This window comes from Macrobrachium rosenbergii, chromosome 20, assembly GCF_040412425.1.
Source record: "Macrobrachium rosenbergii isolate ZJJX-2024 chromosome 20, ASM4041242v1, whole genome shotgun sequence".
Taxonomy (NCBI): Eukaryota; Metazoa; Arthropoda; class Malacostraca; order Decapoda; family Palaemonidae; genus Macrobrachium; species Macrobrachium rosenbergii.
Window position 1 is genome coordinate 24819796 of NC_089760.1, and position 14464 is coordinate 24834259.

The 14464-nt window shown below is 36.2% G+C and overlaps 1 protein-coding gene across 4 annotated transcripts in view; it reads right to left on the bottom strand.

The window, feature by feature from the left end:
* The window catches only part of LOC136849155 (patched domain-containing protein 3-like), a 38829-nt gene extending 24784 nt beyond the window's left edge, over positions 1 to 14045 (bottom strand). For 3 of the 4 annotated variants that reach the window (XR_010856247.1, XM_067122234.1, XM_067122233.1), the window contains exons 1-3: positions 13227 to 13788; positions 6896 to 9573; positions 5893 to 6169 (exon numbers count right to left, since the gene is read on the bottom strand). Coding sequence is in view for 3 of the 4 variants with exons in the window: in XM_067122234.1 (XP_066978335.1) it covers positions 5893 to 6169; positions 6896 to 9535 (2917 nt within the window). In the remaining variant the exon portion in view is untranslated. Of the gene's footprint in view, positions 1 to 2728; positions 6170 to 6895; positions 9574 to 13226 lie in introns of those variants that run through there. The other variant, XM_067122236.1, reaches the window with a different exon arrangement.
* Between the last annotated feature and the right edge of the window lie 419 nt (positions 14046 to 14464).

The following is a 14464-nucleotide window of genomic DNA, read 5'->3' on the forward strand; positions in this document are numbered from 1 at the left end:
AGACAAGGCAACCAAGTGTTAGTTTGCTATGGTGGAGTATATATTTGTGTTCATATATGTCACCTGGCTAAGACTCCATTACAATACAGCTTAGATTCTTTGAAGCATGAGGATAATCTTGGCATACACATGTAGAATGTAAAAGGCATGCAAAAAGAAACAAGCTTTCCACCAAATAAGGATGTCTAATGCTGAGACAAAAGAACTGAATAAGCAGTATAGTTAGGGTATACTTCCAAAATTAATAAGGACCATGAAAGTACCCAATAAGAAATTAACTAAAAATGGCCATGGGTCAACAGATTCAGAACCTGCATCCTCAATCAGGTGGGTTTATTTCTCTTAAGATTCAATGTGGATTGGATTGACATAAGGAACTGAATGAATGGAAACCTGTTCCACATGTTGTTTAGTGCAGTTCCCTTCAACGCCAAAGATGTTCAGAGAGCAAAATATGAAATTATGAACTGAATAATGATGTACTAGAGTAAATCATGGATAAAGATCAAGAAGTTACCTCTCTAAGTTGGGTAATAACCGAGCTAATTAAACACGGTGCAATTTGTTCATATCCAAAACAAGTCTGGTTGCATGCAGTTTGAAGATTGTTATTATCATCAAATAGTTTAACCACACAACAGACTTAACATTCTTGTCTAGCCTAAAGAGGTTACTCTTAAAAAACTATACTACTTAACTACAACGCTGCTGAAGATTCTGACAAAATTCTTTTGAGGATTCATTCCTAAACCTGATATTCAATGTTGGTTGAAAACCAGACATTCAAATAAAATTTTTTGTTGTAGGGGTTATTTTGCATTCTTGGACTGTGTAGGGTGGAATATTCATTATATACCCACAAGTTTGCTCAGTTAAAAGATGGGATACTTTTACTTCAATGTGGTGCTCTTTTTGGAAAGAAGAATGCCTAAAGAATCAGAGATGGGAACAGGTATATGGATCTGGCCTTAGTGTTTGCTGGTTTGGCAGCTTTATAAGCAACTTCATTTCCCTTTGTGCCTGTATGTGAAGGGCTAAATAATATTTCTATACATATTTCAGCTACATAAAGGTTGAATGAAAACTTAATTTGTTGCACAAAGAGACTTAAGGTAATAAAGTTGAAGGGCTTCTAAAAAACACTGTTGCAGAAATTTAAGACTTTTGTGGTAAAATATTTCAATAATCAAAGTTACTGCTTATATTCCAGACACTTCTGCTTTGAAAGCTGAAACATTGCAGGGTAAATAGAGCCAAGTTCTTTCATTACGAGATAAATAATTGGAACTGTCAGTATAATTGTATAATGTAGGCCTTTACGTGTAATATTCTATATACTGCATGCTGATTTTAATGTCTATGGGTGCATGCATAACTTTCATATAGATGTTATCTATTGGCTGTATTTAGAGTGATCATGATTTTGTGGCCAAAAATCACATAAATACCAGCAGCGGTCACGACTATAAACTACTTTCCTCATTCCTTTTCTGTCCTCAGTTTCATGCAACAAGAATGATGATCTGCTTTCACCATTGGAAGCCTTTCATCACTACCTGCAGAGAGCTGAGGACCTTACAAGTGACAACTCCAGACTATTCATCTTTATAAGTCAGCAGGAGCAAATATCAACGAATAATTTTTGTCAACTAATGCAAAGTCTGGAAGACAGGAGCAAGGAGAGCCAGGGGAAAGTAACAGAGCATTAGATTTTGGCCTACAATACTCAACTTTTGTTCTTTTTAAACAATATGGATGCATCTATAATTCTGAATGAGAAATGCTAGCACATACGGTTAAACTTATACTTATTAGGGTTAGTAGTCATGGTAAGCCAAATTTTAACTTTGGGCACTATCATTATTAGGCAGTCTTACCAGACCACTAATTCAAAACATCTGACTTTCATAAGGCTGAATTACCTTTGGGGCAAGACGTTTGGAGTCTTTATCCATTTCTTTTTCACCTTCACATTCCAACCTTTAATGCATGTCATTTAAGAGATGTAGTCTTCCAGGGTGACATCCATCTAAGTCTTGACATGAATGGTAACTTGAGCTTTCTGATAAACCAAAAACTTACAAGAAAATGGACCTCAGGTTTTTCACTTCTATGAGTATCCTTAACAGAGTCATGACATCTCCCCTGCAAAGTTTCCAAGCACTCTTCTGGATCTTCTAAACACTTGCAAACAACCTGGGGCACTAAGCAATTCAGTCTTCCACTTAAATTGCAATCTGGGCTAATTATGAGTAATGGGATTACTATGAAACAAACTACATTTTCATACCACATGATCTGAGTTCCTATCTCCAAGCTCTTGTTCTCATTACCTTACATCCAGATTACAAGAACTGTGAGGGAGGTGGTTGATACTTACCTATGTATCCAGATAAGAGTATGCACAGACTATTGCTCTCTATATCCAGTAAAATGCCTGCTGAGTCTGGTGACATTCAAGACCATGAACGTGAGCTAATTATGACTGATGGGTTAGTATAGATGAATAGTTTTCTGTCATAAGACTCAGCATTTTACCAAGGATAGCCTTGACAGCACCTAATGTCTCTGTACAACATAATGTTCTTCATATACAACTTAATAAATTTCTAAAAGGAAAAGAGAAAAGATAACAAATACTACTTTTCCAACTCAAACTACAATGGATATGAAAACTTAATAAGGAGTGGCGCAAACAACTTGCATGCTAAGTCATACCAAACAAAAATTGTATGAAATAATTTTTAATTGATATTGTATACAATTCAAAATACAGAAAAACCTCACAACTAAAAATACTACACAATATAATCTATATTTAAAAGATACTGTTTCCTAAAGAAATCTGGATGACCACACATACACACACACACACACACCATTTATAGCACCAAAAATTACTAAAATACAGTGATCAGGATAGACAAAAAGTCCCTATAAACCATGCAACATTATAAACATACATCATAAATGTTTTGTACATATTCAGTCAAAAAGGTTACAGATGGAAATAACTTCCATTAAAACATCATCAACCATGTGTTGATGCTCCTTTGCTAAGTACATGACTAGTAATATAAATTATACTCTTGTACGATACAAAAATTTAAATGAATTCAGGCAAGAACATTTTTACTCTACCTACATTTTTAAATGCAGTAACAACATTCCATATAAGCCATTCAAAACTAATTGAAAATGTAAGAATACATTTGGAAGTATACTCCATAAGAAAATTATACCTATGCCAATAATAATAGCACCAAACATTTCAGAAAACAAAGAAAAATTCTAACAACAGAATTGCTGTACGTCCAAACGACCCTATGAGCAATGGCTGCAATATCAAAGGCAGAAGACAGCCTTAACTAAATATTCTCACTTTTACATACTACTGTAAAACTGTACCAAAAGTCTAAATTGAAACTGAAATTTACATTAATCATGTACAACCCAAATTAGTGCGTGTCTAATAATCAAGCAAAAACTATCAACAAGAACGCCACATTCGTCAGCAGAATGGACACTTTTGCAAATATTGACAAGAACTTTTCTCTCTGTCTTAATGAATTTACTAATAACTAATGCAGAGTGAAGAACCAAAAAAGGAATACAATTACTACAGTGCAGCAACACCTCAACTAGACTTCTTTACTTATCCACTGTTTCATCAAGATGATTTTTAGTTAAGCTACTCTTTTAGATGTGATGAATTTTTTGATAAATCGTTTAAACTGAATGGTGAGTGAAATATGTAAAGGTTAGTGTAGGTTTTAAAATAAGAGTAATAACTGTTAGCTGTGGATATATACTGGAAATGTTCAAGTGTACGCTATACAAAAGTGTTTTGTTTCCTGATAGTAGGGTTACAACCCCAAAGCATCTGATGAGTTGAGGGGTTCCAGTATTTAAAAAGTTACTTGTTGACCATAAAAGATTTATATACTGAAGAGCCAGGTAATTACTTTAATCATGATACTGGTTACAAAGAAATACACAGCTAGAGCACCTTACAATTTGACTATATAATTCTTTTCAAAATATGTAATGTGAACATGATAAGTCCTGTAGCATTCATGTGCCAAAAGTTACCCTTTTGCTGGCACAAAGCGCAAAACAAACGAATAATAAGTCATTCAATAACAAATGATGTATTACCCCAACTTATTATACTACTTAAACTCTACTGAATTATCAATAGTCCCAACCAATGTCACATAAAAATAGGGAAGTATGTATTTACTAATTTTGTAACAACATGCTAATCTCTTCCTCTATCTTACTTACAGCACCAAGAAAATGAAGTATCAGCCAATAAAATGATTGTTAAACACATAACAAAGTACCAAAGAAACCATTCTACAGACATATAGGAGAGAGAGAGAGAGAGAGAGAGAGAGAGAGAGAGAGAGAGAGAGAGAGAGAGAGAGAGAGAGAGAGAGAGAGAAACCAAAACCTGGTAGTCTTTTTTACATCTACAACTATGTAAGCTAGTACTACTAACATCCATACAACACTTAAATCATTGCACATTGTGCCAAAAATTCAAAACATTTTAAAATGAGACCTTGAGGAAATTGTTGTCTATGGGAAATGGTATGAAATGAGATTCTTGAAAGTGGACAGATATTTCTTATGAAAAATCTGTATGAGATGATGATATAAAGTTTTACCGGGGAAAGGCTGAGGTTCTACAGTACTGTCTAACTAAAGAAAGGTACTCCTGGTTTGAGAAATGAGATATTGTCTACATAACTAAGTACAATAAAAAATTGACGGAAAACTTTTTTTCCTTCTGTACCCCTGACAAACCCCAAAACTTTTACTAAGTTTTAATGGAAGCTTAGTAGTCTGTCCTTTTACTGAAATATTTGTGAACAATATATAAAGAAGTATTAAGCCTAATTAAATTAATAAATAAAGCCTCCCTGATACAATATTTATTAACATGCATATACAATACTGTACATGAAAAAACAATAATTCAGTTATGCTATGCAGGAAAGACCTTCAATCCAGAAACGAAGTATTAGGCTTAGAAAAATTCTTTGGCTAAAAGATTTCAATTAAGTAACAAATTCTATATAAAATGATGGAATAACTATGTACAGAGAGAAAATGAGATTACGAGCAAATGTTTATAAACTACAAGCAACCGATGGAGAAATCACAAATTTTGAAGGTACAGTAATTTGTATTCTTCCCAGGCATATAAACCAAAGCCTTTCATGTAGGAGCATTCATCAGCACGACCTGGAATCATTCACTGAAACTTGGTAAGAAGGAATTTATTTCTGGTGATAGAAATTCATTCCTCGCTATAATGTGGTTCGGATTCCACAATAAGCTGTAGGTCCCGTTGGTAAGTAACCAATTGGTTCTTAGCCACGTAAAATAAGTCTAATCCTTCGGGCCAGCCCTAGGAGAGCTGTTAATCAGCTCAGTGGTCTGGTAAAACTAAGATATACTTAACTGTTGGTGGGTAGGCGAGCAGGGGGTAAATCCCTGCTCACCAGAAGTCACCACGCACTTTTTCCTTTGGATTTAGGCACTAAGCAGGCATGTGATAAAAGGCTCTGGTTTGTATTACTTTAAAAATGTTTAATTTCCAATGGAAATACAAACCATCACCTTCCACGTAGGTGACTCGCTCTCTAGGCAGGAGGATGGTCTCTCAATTGACTGGCAAGTACGTGACTGATTTTGGCTCACACTGAGGAGTACTCCTAAACACAAGGGCATGGTTTATTCCCACAGGAACAAATATGAAACACTACAACTTGGTATTCTCATTACTTTTTTCATTAACGGGATCTAATAAAACTGCTACTGTTTCAGATCCTTCATTATCACTAATACTATTTAAGTTGGCTCCTTTTAATTTACTCTTACCATTTTCCATGCAGCCATTTGCATCAACATTTTTGACAGGGGTCAGACTATCCGTTTCTGTTGGCTCTGCAGAAGCCATCTTTTCATCAGGGCTTCTGAGAGCAACTTTCCCTTCTACATCAGAACCTGGAGCCTGAGTATTATGATCCATCTCTTCTCTTTCCCTCGTGGGAGAAGCTACAATGCTTGAATAAGATGCTGGGCCAACCATCGAAAGGAGCACAGGCAGGAAAACAAGCCCATGGAACAAGCCATACAAGACTACACCAAAGAAAACCTGCAAAGGAAAATAATGGATGAAAACATGGGTCAGCATATTACAAGATGCATATTATTCATAAAATATTCATTAAATTTATTAAAATATATTCCTTATTTTTATGTTCTTTCAACTATGGATGCACAGTAAAGTATTGCTCATACATTAAGATACTTATTAGCTTCATATAAAAAAATATAAATGGTAAATCTTTCTGAAATGCAAAAAATGCTTATTCATATTCTACAAAATTTAAAATGAAATGTGAGATCTTCCTACAATGCACTACACCTATATCATAACACGAAGTGCTTGCAGAATGGTTAGTATTCACTAGTCGTGTTACTATGCAGTGTCAGAAGCAAACATTATTGTAAGTTTAAATTAAGGTATGATTATCAAGGTATCTAGTGCTGACTTAGGAACACTACAGATGAAAGAACAAAAGACAGGTACTAGGTACCAGAAGCCAAATTCATATGGGAAGAAACAAAATACTGCATCTGGAAATCAATCATACACTTTGTAATGATACACTCATTCCCAAATTTCCTACTCACATTCATAATTACTGTACTGTATAGGAAACTCTTAGGAATCATGCAAAATTTGTCCAACAGTTCATATAAACCACTGCAAATATTCTGAAACACAGAACTACCATAGTTTTTCTTTGTTATTTACACCATTAATGAATTTTTTACTTACACTGTAATGTTATATTACACATAAAACAGTGCTCACCTTGAAGAAAGTGATGAAGACATGGGAGTCAGAATTAGCCAGGAAGATGAAGGCCAGGAAAGTGCTGAATCCACCATTTAATACAGCCGGACCAATGGTTGCAACTGTCAGTCTTGCACGGTCATCTCTTGAACCTTCTTTTTTCATGAATGTATGACCAATGTGGGCAGCATAATCTACACACAACCCAATAGCAAGAACAATGTCTATGCAGGACACAGTGTCAATAGTAAGACCCCACCAATGCATCAGTGCCCCTACGTCAACAAGAGTCATGACAACGCAAAGCAGAACCATTAAACTCATGTACAAATTTGCAATAAGCACAAGAGTCACTAGAAACACAACCAACATAGCCAGTCCCATATTTGTATACAATTCTTTCTCAATGATCTTATCAGTTTCCCATCCACTATATATTCTTGCCCAAGCATTAACTTCCCCAGCAAAACCAATTTCCTTTATTAGTGCTTTAAGGTTATCCATTGCCTCAATCTGCTCTCTTGCTCCAGAAAATGGTCGATGTCTGTATTCTATACTGGAAGCCAAAATGGGGGGAGCAGGATCAGTACAATTTATAATTCCATCAAACCTGAAGTTTCTGATGCGATGTTTTGACCCACTTGGGGAGTGTAAGAATATGCTGAGTTTATCCAAAAATTCTTCTTCATTCTCATCAGGTTCAGGAACCTGAATCGCCTGCTTTTCCCAGTAAGCCTTGTATTTCGCAAACCAGCTATCGACCTCACTAATGGTATCGCTTGCTTCCAGGCGATTTACAAGCTCCTCAATTTTGGGCATCTCCTCAAAGTAATTCATCCTTCCAAAATAGATTGTCCCCATTTCTCCCGCAGTAGGGTAATACTGTTCTTGCTTCATGAAAAATTTGAACAAGTATGAACTCTGTGGCAAAAACCATATTGGATTAAATTCTTGCCTCAAATTGCTCAAGCCCCATCCTGATACTGCTAAAATACCTATTGTTATAAGGATTACAGTGATTTTTGAGGGCAATTTAAAGAGATATTTTGCATATACATCATGGAAAAATGTTTGACACAAATCCTTTTGACTACATTGGTTGGGAGTCCAATTCTTGGGTTTCCAGAACCATACAAAACCATGGCGTTTATCTTCTAAACGCTGCTGATCAAGAGCAAACCAAGCAACAAAGAATGTTGCCTGGAATGCATAAACAGCTGCAATTCCTACAGCAGCATAGAGACAAAAGGATCGCAGGGCTGGTAGAACAGTACCACTTCCTATGGCAAAGGCTGCAAAATCTGTGACTGATGTCACAGTGATTGATACACCTGCATGTTTGAGAGCAAGTCCAATACGTTCACCCAACTTCTCCTTTTTCTCTGATGGACTGAGATTACTCCATGCTTGCATTATTACAAACATATCATCAATGCCAAGTCCAAGGAGTAAAAATGGTAAAATATTGTTCACAGGACCAAATGGAACTCCAAATGCTGAACATATTCCATATGAAGTGAAAATAGACATTCCAACACACGATAAGCCCATCAGAGACAATACAGGTCGCTGCTCGACTAGATTGAACTTTCCAAGCATGACTTGGACATACATGAACATGACACCGAAACCTAATGCAAGGTACTGAACATCCCCCATAATAGTTGCTTGACTTATCATTCCAAAACTGGAGGATGCCATCAAAAAAAGATTTATACCCTTGGGTCGCTCTTTTTCATCCAAAACCGCCTTGATAAGCTCCTTTTCCCAATCAAAGCTGACTTTATCTACCTCCATGCCAGTTCCTGTGTCATCAACAAACTCACCAGCATCAATGGCTGTAAGATTAATGTGTGTTATCCACATCTGTCTTGAAGCACCAGCTTTAATAATTCTTCCCTTATCATCCCGTACAATGTCTCCCAAAAACTCGGTGAAATTTGTTGGAAAACCAAAAACAGCACTTTTTTCTTCCAAGTTAACATCATTAATGATTTCCTCAGGTGTCAGGTCTTCAATGTAAGTCCTATCATAACCCCATAGTTCTAAAATACTATGCTCCATACATTCTTGATCAATTTTGTCATAAAAGCCACAATAAGTTTCTCTGTCCAGCACAGTACTCCAGTCGGTCTCTTCATTTTGTCGCTTTGCTCTGGGAACTGCAACTGGCTCAGAGTAAAACCCTGAAGCAATTTCTTGAGACACACTCCTCCTTCTGCGACTAAAATAGTTGTTTGTTATCGTTGGCATCTTGGCGCACACATCACTCCATGAAGCTGCTGGCGTAGAAGCATTGGCAACTGCCTCATGGATTCGCAGCATTTCTAAAATAACACTTTTGTCCAGAACATTATCTGCCTCATAAATAGCAACATGCAATCTGTACTCTGCTGGAAAGTTTTCTTTCTGCCAGGCCATTACCCTCATAAAATCTGAATCTTGTGGAATCCATAGCTTGAATGGACGCTCCTCTACCGTAAAATTAATCAGACCTATTGAACACAATCCAGTCAATGCCAAGCAGGCAATAATAAAGGCAAACGGCCTTTTAGATATGGCTGCTCCATATGTATGAAATGCATTTTCTAAACCAGTAACAATGCCAAAGCTTAGCTTTCCCAATATATTACGAGATTTTGTCTTAGCTGCTGCCATCCTGTTGTCCACAGTAAGTCAAGCATACCACAAGGTCCCTGAAAAAAAAAAAAAAATGACATAACTAAAGTGGTAACTCCAAACAATAAAATAATTGTTGAAGTATGGCAACAGACAAAATGTATATATACACTAGCATATACTGTAATAATTAATAGTTCCAAAAATGCTCTTATCAAATAATAATACTATGTTCATAGTTTCATAGTTGCTTGTAAAAACATATAATTCTATTCCATTCCAAATATCTTTATAAAGTATGATGAGATTTTATGAAAAGAGCAAAGCCAATCTAAAATAAATATAACCTCATAAAAATCACCAAAGATGATGGATATACAATCATATGCTGTATACACAGCAAAGAGAAAATCATTTTGTTTTTTACAAATCATGCATAAAAGGACTGCAGTATAGATCTGGTTTCACTCCAGATTTATGGCTAAATACCAAGTCCTGGCAGTTTATTGAAACAAAATCTCTCACTGACTGATATTTGAATTTTATAATTACTGTGAAAAAATCTAGAAAGCATCTTCATTTTACAGTGCTTTTCATTTTCAGGGAGGATTTTATCCTACAACAATTACATAACAACAGCATAATTCATGACGTATTGCAGGGGTTAATACAGTAGGAGTTGCAACAATGTGATGCCACAACTCGCATTTTCATACACCTTTACTTGCTTGAGACCTTGATATAGCACTCCATATCTTTTTAACACCTAATCAGAACATAAATTAGAAACTGCAGAATGAACTACCAGAGCCTAAATGAAAGAGGCTGGCATTACCTGCTAAAAGTAACAATGGCATCAATACATCAAGCAGACAGGTAAAAGCTCTTATTTTATACTTGTCCATCTACTACAAGATCTGACTAGCCAACGAATATTTCCTATCTAATGGTCTAGTTTGTTGTTTAAGAGTTAGCTTGTCTTTCAAAGTTAAATTAACAACTGTATTCAGCTTGGCTGTACTTCATCATTCATAGTTAAGAAAGTTTAGGTCAGTTTTGCTGTGAAGGTCAAGGTGAAAAATAACTACCAATACTGCACTGCTTCAATAACAGATGGATGTGTGGTATTTTTGGCATAAGACTGTAAGAACTGGGCAATTGATGGTGTGAATACAACAGTGGCCAATGTATTCTGGGTGCACCATGGTACAGGTACTGTACTTTGTCCTTATGAATCATTAGGCATAAATGCATTAGCTTAAAAACATCAAAGTACTAACACTCTGTAAAGAAAAATTATACATTTTTCCATACACCATGAATAAAAATTTTTTCATATACTGTACTGGCATTGAAATGACTCCACTCCCTACACTCTTGGACAATAGTTCCTGAAATTTTTAAATACTGAATTTCTGGCATAACTAAAGAAGTAGCACATTTCTTGAAACATTATTGTGTTAAAAATTCATCATAAACAGTACTTTACTTAGGTTCGAGCACTTTAATTATTCAGACATTTCTCTTACCAGTACAGTATTCATTTAAGCAAGTAGGTGCTTGTGAAATAACAGATAAAGCCTGGGAAAGTAAAATGAGGTGGTGTTGCTAAGTAATTCACAGGAATGTGGTTACTTTGGATAAGTAAGCCTATGATATGGCCGCAGAGTGTAGAAGTAATAGAGGTAGGCAGAAAATCAGATGGGATGGCATTAAAGAGAGAGAAAAGTAATCAATGAGAGTAGAACATACAAATACCCAAAATAGAATTCTGTGGAGAAGGAAGACTCAAGCAGCCAACCCCACATAAACATAGGATTAAGGTCATATGAAGAGGACGACATACATATATTTATTCAGATGTTCAGGTTTATTTCTTGGATAATTGGGGATATTCAGCAAAACCTCCACTCAAATCTATTTTGCTTCTCCGATTCGAGTAATGGCACCACTATTTATGGCCATCACATTTAATGACCTTAGGTCATGCAGTGGCAATGTAACCAATTTTCTCAGACCTTTCATACTGCCATAGTCTACCTACCACAGCTTTCCAGTCATGGTTCCATGGGTACGGTTTCCTTCACTGAGGGTAGGCTTACACTCAAGAACATCTTTTACCTAAATTTTTACTTTTAAATATAGATATATCTATTAATTTAAATATTCAGGGAATGTTGTTCATTTATTATTATTAACCATCCAATCCACTATACCTTGGAAATAACTTACACGTAATGGGGATTTATGACTGAAATGTGCTTCTGCGTCAGCCAGGATCAGGTATGTACTAAAGTTTTAAACTATACAATAAAAATAAATATAAAAGCATTATGCACACAGCCAGAATTACCAAAGAGAATAAAAAAGGAGGGGATATATTATGGGACACTGACTGTCTGTTGTTCAAATTATACTGTACAGTACTGTGCAGCACTTAAAGCTCACAATGTATACCCTAAATGCACGTAGGCCAATGAATATACAGAAACTGAAATTTCCTTAACATAAATACTGTATCAAGTGCACCTTAAAATAGGTGTGTGTATTCACCCAACTATAACATTCAATCTAATTTCACGAAGTTGTCAACATCATTCATAGCCTGAATCTGATTTCTGGTCCCCCTTTTTTTTTTTGTCATTTTTTTACATATAGCAAATAAGCCTATAAAAGACACCTGCATTGCTGTCCACTTGTTACATTATGCTATTATAATAGGCCTAATGCAGGATGCTATTTAAATGTGCAAATATTCACATGGAACAAACACTGCAGGTTTCCAAAGGCTAACTGAATATGCTAAAATCATACCAAACATAAAACAAATGTGAAAGCAAATTTCTTAACAAACACAAAACAAACACGAAATAAAATTTTGACTTAGGCCTAACATAACACCCCACACAGTAAGAGAAAGCTTTTCATTTACAAGTTTCCATTTGAAAATTTGTTTGTAGTTTTATATCCTTTTTCATACATGTGAAAAGGGCAATGTAAAAAAAAATTCAACAGCTTAGCCTAATTACCTATTAGCTTCCCCGGACAGCAACCTCAGACAAGAAAGAAGTCCTTAAACCTAAAACAGAAGGCTATGCAAGGTTGCTTGGGCCCTGAGCTTCCTTGGGTTACAGGATAATACCAGTAACACGACCCTAATCCGTTTACCTTTGCTGTAAGCTTACCACTATAAATAGGCCTTCGCCTAAGCCCATCCGCCCTTGACCCCTTAGAAATGAACCGACAGTGGGCTAAAGCCTTTACAAGAAAGGTCAACCTGGGCTGTTTGGTTTCGGGAATACCTTCTCTCCTAATAAATTAATCCAATGATATAGGTTTATATCACCCTAAGCCAAATATTAAATAGGTCTTGGCCAGGTCTGTCAGTCCTTGTGACCCCTTAGCAATGAACCGACAGTTGGCAGAGATTATAACAAGAAAGGTCAACCTGGAGTGCCTTCGTCGCTGACACATTAACCCACTGATATATTCACGTGTTTATTACTACTCAATAAAGTTTTGGACAGTGGTCCCCTTGATTTCCTGAGCACCCTAAACGACAGACCTACCAAAATAGGAGCCCGGAGATGAGATGCAGAAGGAGCCGCTGCTGCAGCAGCTCACCTTCACCAAAAAATCTGCTTTGATTGTAAACAAACTACCTAAATTGCCCTTATTTCCAGGTGTACATGAATTGGGTTTAATCCTCACGTCAGAATGCGATACTCACTTCCTTTCACAGATACTGTTTTCGTAAAGTGACTTGATCCGACACCGTGTAAGTCCACCAGTTAGCTGTCACACTGAGCAGAGGTAAAAATATTCGTTGCTTACTCGCCCACTGTTTCCATCACACTGGAGCTCGTTTTCTTTGGCGTATAGGAGGCTGCTAAGGGCTGCTGCTGGGAGGAAGCCGGGGAGGAACAACAGTTGCTGATTGGCTTTTAAGAGCGGCAACAACGAATACCTATTGGGCATCAAGGACGGCATCACCTCTTGCAACAAAATAAAAAAATTGCTCTTTATTCGTTGATAATTTCCGTCGCCGGGGAAGGACAACAGTTGCTGGATGGCTTTTGAAAAGCGGCAACAACGAACACCTAGTAGGCATCAAGTCAACATCACCTCTTGCATCAAAGTTAAAAATTAATTATTATTCATAAATTGGTCCTGAGACCTTTATGGTTTTCAGAAATTATGGGATTTAGTTAGAAGATTTAATATTCACTCGTTGGTTACTCTTTTGGTATGAGTGTTAAACCACTCAGCTTTCGGTTACGGGGCTTCGTTAATCCCCAATTCCCCATCGTTCGTAAATCACAGATAAACAAACAGTTTCGCCCAAAACATAGGCCTATGTTTCGTATACATAGGCGTGACATTTAAGACTGTCACGCTGCAAGAAGCTAATTATGAATCAAATATGTAGACCATTATAAAAATGCACGCTGGAATGATTGCAAACGTGAGCTTAAGAAGTTAAGAAAGTAAGAAAAAAAACTGATGATCTACGAAACAGTTGTAGTAGATGGACTTGGTGCATTCCCGTGAGAGCAGTGCAATGAAATTAACATGGCGTGTAGGCTACTCTCATGATTAACATTTCACCGTTGTTCCTAACACTTGAGAGATCCATCACACATTTTATTCTATTTGTTTTCAGACACTTTTCCTTCAGAGAAAAAAAATTACCAAAATTCCAAAGGAGACCAAGATCGACTTATTTTATCAAACATCTTTTGGTTGCGAAGTGTTTTATCTATCAAACACCAGCATTCCAAGTGTAGAAATTAGAAACAAATTACCTGAAAATCGAAAGAAAAAAAGGGGACTAATATAAATCATTATCGATAATCAGAGGAAACAAAGCAATATGCTAATAAATGAAAGGTTTTATTTATTTGTTTCTAAATGCAACGCTGAGTACCCTCTCAGTTGCAAAGTAATTAATTACTTTTTATTTATAAA